We start from the raw sequence: 8,392 nt of genomic DNA, 5'->3' as shown, positions 1-8,392 counted from the left end.
ATTTTTGTAATAAGCACTCTGAAACAAAAAGAAAGAAGCAAATTTGGGGATTTGGTAACGTCGATTCAGGTCTGAGAGAGATATATAGAGTGAGAGACAGAGAAGCCAAAAGAAGTGGTTTTGGGTTTGCCCAGAAGACAAAGCAAAAAGTGGGTTTGTAACCGAAACAGACTCAAAGAGAGAGATTAGAGAGCAAACAAAATAGAGAAATTTAGAAAAGAAATAAAGAAAAAGGAAAAAAGAAACTGAGCTAGTAGTAGTACGAACAGAGCACTAGCAATAATGGCTGCTTGCATAACCGTCCTGTCTGTTTAGCCTTTTCCTTCTTTCTGGGTCTTGCTGGTCGCCAATGGGGTAGGCTATTATGGTAATACCATAGTGCGTGGGAAGAGCCTCTGCTGTTTCACCAATTTCATTTCCTTCTCTTTTGCATTGCCTTGTGTGTGTTTTTGTTGTTGGGGATTCTTGAATTTCCAATCTTCTACGGCACGACGTTAGTTTTGGATGGCGCACAGTCAGTGTGACTCTTCATCTGTTTCTCGTGGTGGTGATACAGGTGGGTTGGTTCGCTCGGTAAGTTCGAGCAGAGATGAATAACATTCAAACTGTTTTCATTATGCGGTTTTGGGTAACTGAGTTTGTAGTTTGGTTCCTGTTTTTGGGTTTAATAGGATAAAGTTTGCCTCTTTGTGGTTTTTGAGCTTGTTTCCTTTTCTGGGTGCTGTCATAGAATAGGGTTTCTAAATTTTGAGGTTTGCATTTTGTATGATAGGTTATGGAAGTGCTTTGTATACAGAGCTATGGAAGTTATGTGCAGGGCCTCTTGTGGATGTGCCCAGAATTGGAGAGAGAGTCTTCTACTTTCCTCAGGGCCATATGGAACAAGTGAGCTATCTTTATTTTTTTATTTTTTATTTTTCTTCAATTCACTGTTCCATTTTTGAGTGTTTACAACTTTACATTGTTTGTTAATGGATTAAAATCTGTTCCTTTTCTGTTTCTGAAAATTTGCTGGGTTCTTTTTGCAGCTGGAAGCATCAACAAATCAAGAACTGAATCCGCAAATCCCTCGGTTCAATATACCGTCTAAGATCCTTTGTCAAGTTGTTAACATTCAATTACTGGTATTGTGTTTCAGATCGTAGTTTCTATCTAAAGCTTTGTGCTTTACAACTTTGTGTACTCTGTCTGCTGGCAAATTGGTTTTTATTCAAATTTGATTAACTTTCAGCCAGAACGAGACACCGATGAAGTTTATGCTCAGATCACTTTGCTCCCAGAACCAGATGTAAGTAACATATTTTTCTTTTGTCTTATTTATTGTTTATATTTTTTCTGTGGTTGCAAAGGAAAAGGAACAAAAGCACATAAATAATTTGTGACCAAAACTTTGTAATGCTTTGGTTCCAGAAAACTAATGTTATAGGTTCTTTCGTTTCTTCCCTCATTCTTCTCTTGGCTGGTATTTATAGCAAAGTGAACCTACAAGTCCCGATCCATGTGTACCGGAGCCTCCAACACCGGCTACTTATTCCTTTTGCAAGATTTTGACAGCTTCTGATACAAGCACCCATGGAGGGTTCTCAGTTCTTCGAAAGCATGCTAATGATTGCTTACCTCCTTTGGTATTTCCTCTCATTTTTGTTTTTGGCATGCTAGTGGTCTTTTTCTTTTTACTTTTTCTCTATCTCACTGTTTTCATTTCATTAGGATATGAACCAGGCAACTCCAACTCAGGAATTGGCTGCCAAAGATCTTCATGGCTATGAGTGGAAATTTAAGCATATCTTCAGAGGTATACCTTGTGACGAAAAAGCTTTCTTTGCGATTGAATGTGGATATTGGTTATATGCTACTAGTTGAGTATTAATCAGAAGCAGAACCAGTATTATTAGGCAAGTTCAATCTAGGAACTCTCATGTCTGTCTTTGATTTCTTACGTGTCACTTTAATTTTGAAGGTCAACCGCGGAGGCATTTACTTACCACAGGATGGAGTACATTTGTCACATCCAAAAGATTGGTTGCTGGTGATGCGTTTGTGTTCTTGAGGTATATGCTGAGTTGTTGTCACCTCCGAGGTGTGTGTCATGTTATTGACTAGGTTTTATTAACAAATTCCTGTTTGTAGGGGTGGTAATGGGGAACTAGGGGTTGGGGTTCGGCGTCTTGCTCGTCAACAGACTCCCATGCCTTCATCAGTGATATCTAGCCAGAGCATGCATCTAGGAGTGCTTGCAACTGCTTCTCATGCCGTCATGACCTCAACTCTATTTGTTGTCTATTACAAGCCCAGGTTGAGAGATGCCTCCATTTTGTCTCTAATTTGAGTCGTCTATTAACTTGATATTATTTGTTTTTACAATATGATTTTTTATCAGGACGAGCCAATTTATTGTTGGCTTAAACAAATATCTTGAAGCCATCAACAATAAATTTTCTGTTGGCATGCGCTTTAAAATGCGATTTGAGGGGGAAGACTCACCGGAAAGAAGGTATGTGGAATAAGTTCTGGCTGTTAATAATGTTTTATTTTTCCTTTCAATATAGTTAACCTGATTGAAATTTGTTGCCTAATTTAATTGGACAGATTCACTGGCACTATAGTAGGGGTTGGGGATTTATCTCCTCACTGGGCAGAATCTAAATGGCGATCTCTGAAGGTTAAGATATGTTATTGAGTTGTTCATCGGAATGCTATATTAGTATATATGCTATATTAGTATATATACTAATTTAATTAGTATATTGTATGTTATCTGTATGTGCTCACTTTTCATACTTGCAGGTTCAATGGGATGAACATGCCACAGTACCAAGGCCGGATAGGGTTTCTCCTTGGGAAATAGAGCCATTTGTAGCTTCTGTTCCGTTAAATCTTGCTCAACCAGTAGTAAAGAGCAAAAGGCCTAAAACCGTTGAAATTGCTTCATCAGGTATGTAAAGCTTGCATTGAGTTATCAATTTAAAAATGATAGATCTGTTGGTGGTGCTAGTGTCTTGACTTTATATACACCAATTTGAATGTAGAAATTACCACCAATTCAACTGCTTCACCTTTCTGGTATCAAGGGTCAAACCAGTCTGCTGAGCCAACTCAATTAGGCTGTGTTGCTGAAGTCCAAAGCTGTGGTAGCCAGGTTGTCTGGCCCCCAAGGCAGAAAGACAGCAATGGCAGCGGCTACTCTAGCTCAAGGATCTGTGCAGAGGGTATCTGGCCTTCTTCTCCAAATGTGAATGTTTCTTTAAGCCTGTTTGCAGACTCACAAGAAGGCAACAAGAATGCTACTATGGGGTCCATGCTCCCTAACTTCTCCTCCCCATCTTCGAAAACAAGCAATGGCCCGGTGCATGACCAGCTGGAAACAGGGAAAAAGTTCGAGTCTTCAGGTTTTCGGTTGTTTGGTTATGATGTGCCAAAGGCAATTACTGCCAATCTTCGGGAGAAAGAGCCAATGTTTACAACAGTTTGCTCTGGTGCCAAAGGACCGATTCTGGCTGCTGCATCAGAACTTGATCAGGACCCCAATATTTCAAGAATCTCAAAAGAACAGATGCAACTTATATCAGAGGTACCACCAATTGAGACACAAAGCAAGCAGGGATCCACTGTTTCAATGAGATCTCGTACTAAGGTAAAGCGCAGAGACTGCTGGTTCTGTATGAATTAGTCCACTACTTTAAAGTTGTATCTGATGAGCTTTAATTTTCTATTGAGAAGGTGCATATGGAAGGGGTTGCTGTTGGTCGTGCTGTGGACTTGACTGCATTAAAGGGGTATGATGATTTAATTGACGAGCTAGAGAAAATGTTTGAGATCAAAGGAGAGCTTCGTCCAGCAAACAAATGGGCAGTTGTTTTTACTGATGATGAAAATGACATGATGCTTCTTGGCGATTATCAATGGCAGTAAGTCCCTTAGATTTGATCTACTATACATTTTCAAAATGACTGAAAGTATTAACTTCTTTCGCCCTGCAGGGACTTTTGCCGGACTGTGAAGAAGATATTCATCTTTTCAAGTGATCACGTACAGATGCTAAGACAAGGCAAGCTAAAAAGTTCGGCATTACTGTGTGAGGAGAATGTCAACTAAATGCATTTCCTTTTTCATTGTGGTTTTCATTTGAGCTAGTTTGTAGTCGGGTTGCTCATACTTTTGGAGCATGATATGGGTTGATGATTTCATGCCAGAAGCTGGGCAACCAGTTAATCAGTTTTAGTAAAAATCTGTCAAGTGTGTGGTTGTGGTTAACATCAGTAGTAGGCCTGTAAAGACCCATATATATGTTTGGAGTTTGGTGTTTAGTCCTTTGTTGCTTCGTTGGGTGGAAAGCTGTGTCATGCTTTTCGTTTTACAGTTTGTTTTAAGCTTAGATTAAGAGACGGTTAAGACTAAAAGGAAAAAAAGAGTGACGAAAAACAAAAGAAGGAAAAAAAAGACATGAGAAGCAGGTACGAATGCTGGTTGTGATCAAGAACTGAATTAGGTAAAGAGAGGTTGAGGGAACAATTGGCATCTTTTCCTTTCTGAGGTGTCTGAATTGTGGAGGCAAGTGTTGTTTTCAGGATCATCACTTGTTCTAAAAGAAGTCCAATGGAAAAAGGGTGGAAAAGAAGTGCACAAAAGGTCTGAAATCCTTGTGACAGTGACATAGAAGATTTGGGAGCATAATTATTATCTCCCATTTAGAATATCGGTCACCTACTCTTTCAATTGTTTAAAAGAAATGGAAAAGTAAACTCCAATAATCTTCCCAATGCACTATGCAGTATGATACTGGAACTTGGGGAAGCCAAACGAAGGGATTCAATCCGACAATACAGAAAAAGGAGGGAACCATATAAGATCATCACCATGTTTGACAAACCATGTGTTCTGCATTACAAATCTTGTTACTGACTAAATGTTTTGGGAAAAGAGTTATATATACACAAGGGTGCAGTTGTTATTTTGTATTTCCTTTTGGCTGAAATTAATAGAGAAGGAGAAAGATGCTTATCCCATCATACTAAACCAGTGTCATAAATGTATGAAGGTTTAGAGAAGACAAAAACCCGGACGAAAATGAATACACAACAATGTTTGGAATCAAATAGATCGAAAAGTGTAGGTTAGTAGATGCCAATGATCACTCTCTTAATTTTACTATTCGGAAGATACTCCGATAATGAACGAAAACATCTATGAATAAAGCTGGAGTGTTTTGTGAAATATTGGTAAATTGGTTATAAGAATCCCACATCGAGTAAAAATTGGATGAATGAATATTTATAAAGAAATATATCAGTTTTTCTATTGCCGAGTCTTGTAGCGGAGACTTGTAACTAAGCGGGGCATTAAATTGATTGGAGGGTGAGTGAGTCTTTACTTGATGAGGTGCGGTTGTCTTGGTTTGTTCACTTCGGTGAAGCTGCACTAGGCGCGCCCCTAAACCCTCGGGTCAGAGGGCCCCCACCCAATATGGGTGGGTAGCAAACCACAACAAAGAAGAGTTTGATGATTGGGATGACAAGGGTGGATATCAAGCCACAATTAAGAGATTGCTTAAGAGTCATCCCATGAACTAAGATAATCATAACTTCCGCGTGCTGTCGAGTATAAGCCCTCAACCCACAATCACTTTTTGTTTTGGTTTTTGGTGAAGTCACACCAAATGGCCATGAACCCTCGGGTTCTTAGACGCGCTCCAAGTCGACAGAGGGTGGGAAGCAAGCCACAAATTCCCCGCAGAGGGTCGACAATGTTTTATTTTTGTATAGTAATTTATGTTACAGATCAAAGTCAAAACTTCAAGTTTTGTTGTTGGAGAACTGACAACAAGATTGAAACTAACAAACTGAAATCAATTGAACCAAAAAAAAAAAAAAAAAAAAAAAAAAAAAAAAACTAGAAATCAAGAAAACGAAAAGTAGAAATTAAGAACAAGCTTATCTTGTTGACAAAGATATGACGAATGATGGAAGAGGCTCATCCAGGGACGTAACTACAGCAAAGGCTGTATGGGCTACAGCCCAAACCGAAAATTGGGACCATATATATATATATATATATATATATATATATATCATAGCCCAGCCCAGCTACAATAGAAAAAAAAATAATGTCTTATTTACCTGGGTACATATTCTCGCCGCTTCTGTACTTCATCTCTGGATACCTTTTCAACTCAGCAACACAGAGAATATTGTTGCTATGAGGATTATATAATGATGACAATCCTTAACCTTAAAAATGCAATGAAGCCAAATTGGCTGTCCAAGATTCTAATAGTTACTACTGCCATACCATATATGACATATCCACAACAAAGTTCTTGTGATTTCCTTGTTGATTCAACTGGGGACATGTTTTCCATCTCTGCATCGTTCTTGTGCTATCGGCTATATTCGCATCATTCTTGCTAGCATGCAGGTTATTCCAAGAATAGTTTCGTATTCTTTTGATTTCCTGCTTCAAAAGTCAAAACTGATCATATCCTTTATATATACATGCAGTCTTCTTAGCTTCTTTGCTTAATACAGATTTTCTATCCGCAATGTCTCTTAAACTCAGCTGTAGGCAGGCAACCTTTTGTCTCTTCATTTTCATCAACTTTCTTTCTCTCTCTGCTAATCCAACTTCATTTAGAATACCTCAAAAAATATTTTGTAAGTGTGCTGTGTGAAAATTAGCCCAACCCACTTTCGATTCCTGGTTCCGTCCCTGGGCTCATCCCATATATCATACCGAACCAGCTGAAAGACAAGGTGGTCTTTCCCAGGGGTGTGCCTTACTGATATTTCCCTAATGTTGTGCTAATTTTTTCTTCTCAAACTCCCTTTCCAAAGCAATGCATGAGAAGGAAAGGATTAATAACAAGACCGAAGTATTTAAGATTAGTTTCAACTAAAGAAAAAAGTTCTAGTCCTGGTAAACAGCAGATAAGAAGCAGAATAGAACACATATATTGCACCGTCACATAAAATTACCAAGTACTGCTGTATTATGTTTAGTTTCATCAAAATACACTGTGCTTCGATTTTTGGACCTCCATGGTTTGGACAAGGAATTACATATTATCAATTGCTTTGTGGGAAGAAGAAACTTTAAATATTAGATGATAATGACATGTTGTCTATTTTGTAGAAAACATGGATCGGAGGGTGAATGAGTCTTTGCTCGATGAGGTGTGGTTATCTTGGTTTGTTCATGTAACAGCCCGGCCCAGTCCATTGAGATATTGTCTGATTTGGGCCTAACGACCCTCACGGTTTTGCTCTTGAGGTTTCACCCCAAAACGCCTCTCCATGTAATGTGCTAGCTCTGCACATATAAGCATAGCAACTTGTCTCCCCTGGGCGATGTGGAACGGGTGCACCTACTAGTTTGCCTGCCCTAGTTAGGTCACCACAATCCACCCCAGCCCCCCCCGTTTTATGCCCGACGTCCGCGTTGGCACACTTTCGGCTGAGGACAGGTTCTGATACCATCTGTAACAGCCTAGTCCCTACTATTGAAATATTGTCCGCTTTGGGTCTACCGGCCCTCACGGTTTTGTTCTTGAGGTTTCACCCCAAAACAATTGTGAACTTGAATATGATTAGGATATTGCTGGAACACTATATTCAAATAATTTGGGCTTTGGTTGTTTCGTCGGATATTCAATGCTCGTCAATTTAGGTGGTACTTAAGTTATTGACATTTGGTAGTCATGTGGTATAGTCTCGTGTTTAAGACCAGTAAATGGAATTGGTTAGTCTATGATCAAAGGCTGGAATTGATGAATGGGACTTATGATGATTTATTATTAGGGCCAATTACACATAAGTCCATTTTGAGACATTTTATCCCACATAAGTCCACCATAACATTTTTACTCACATAAGTCCACTCAAGCCTAAATAAGGTTTTGATTTAGGTATTAAAGTTCAACATAATTACAGACTGCCATCCAACAAAAAAATTAGATTTTCTCTTTTATATTTACAAAAATGCCACTAATGTAAAAAGTTAACAACCACTCTTCTCCCTGGAAAAGTCTCTGACAGACCTCCAGCAAGGTCTCCGACGTACTCCGGCCGACCTCCGGTAATGTTTCCGGCCGAATTTCGATGAGGTTTTCGACGGTTACGAAAGCTACTACCGCCATTGACAAAAGCTACTATCTCTAGCTACAAAAACTACTACCACCGACTAGAAAAACTACTACCACCGACTACAAAAGCTACTACCGCCAGCAAGAAAAACTACTATCCCCAGCTAGAAAAGCTACTACCACCAACTAGAAAAACTACTACTACCAGCAACAAAAGCTACTACCAGCAACAAAAGCTACTACCGCCAGCAACAAAAGCTACTACCGCCAGCAACAAAAGCTACTACCGCCAGCAACAAAAGCTACTACCACCGA

At 39.3% G+C, this 8,392-nt stretch overlaps 1 protein-coding gene across 1 annotated transcript; it reads left to right on the top strand.

Moving 5' to 3' along the window:
* Positions 1 to 203: 203 nt before the first annotated feature.
* LOC101308499 (auxin response factor 9-like) lies at positions 204 to 4,331 on the top strand. Its single transcript, XM_004306607.1, has 14 exons — positions 204 to 556; positions 773 to 885; positions 1,029 to 1,124; positions 1,232 to 1,288; positions 1,473 to 1,625; positions 1,711 to 1,795; positions 1,961 to 2,051; positions 2,131 to 2,295; positions 2,381 to 2,494; positions 2,590 to 2,662; positions 2,788 to 2,935; positions 3,030 to 3,634; positions 3,721 to 3,908; positions 3,981 to 4,331. The coding sequence occupies exons 1-14, from the start codon at positions 505 to 507 to the stop codon at positions 4,093 to 4,095; spliced, it is 2,055 nt and encodes a 684-aa protein (XP_004306655.1). The 5' UTR covers positions 204 to 504; the 3' UTR covers positions 4,096 to 4,331.
* The last annotated feature ends 4,061 nt before the right edge of the window (positions 4,332 to 8,392 follow it).

This window comes from Fragaria vesca, linkage group LG7, assembly GCF_000184155.1.
Source record: "Fragaria vesca subsp. vesca linkage group LG7, FraVesHawaii_1.0, whole genome shotgun sequence".
Lineage (NCBI taxonomy): Eukaryota > Viridiplantae > Streptophyta > Magnoliopsida > Rosales > Rosaceae > Fragaria > Fragaria vesca.
The sequence above is the reverse complement of the archived record's forward strand: the minus strand, read 5'-3'. Positions and strand labels throughout refer to the sequence as shown.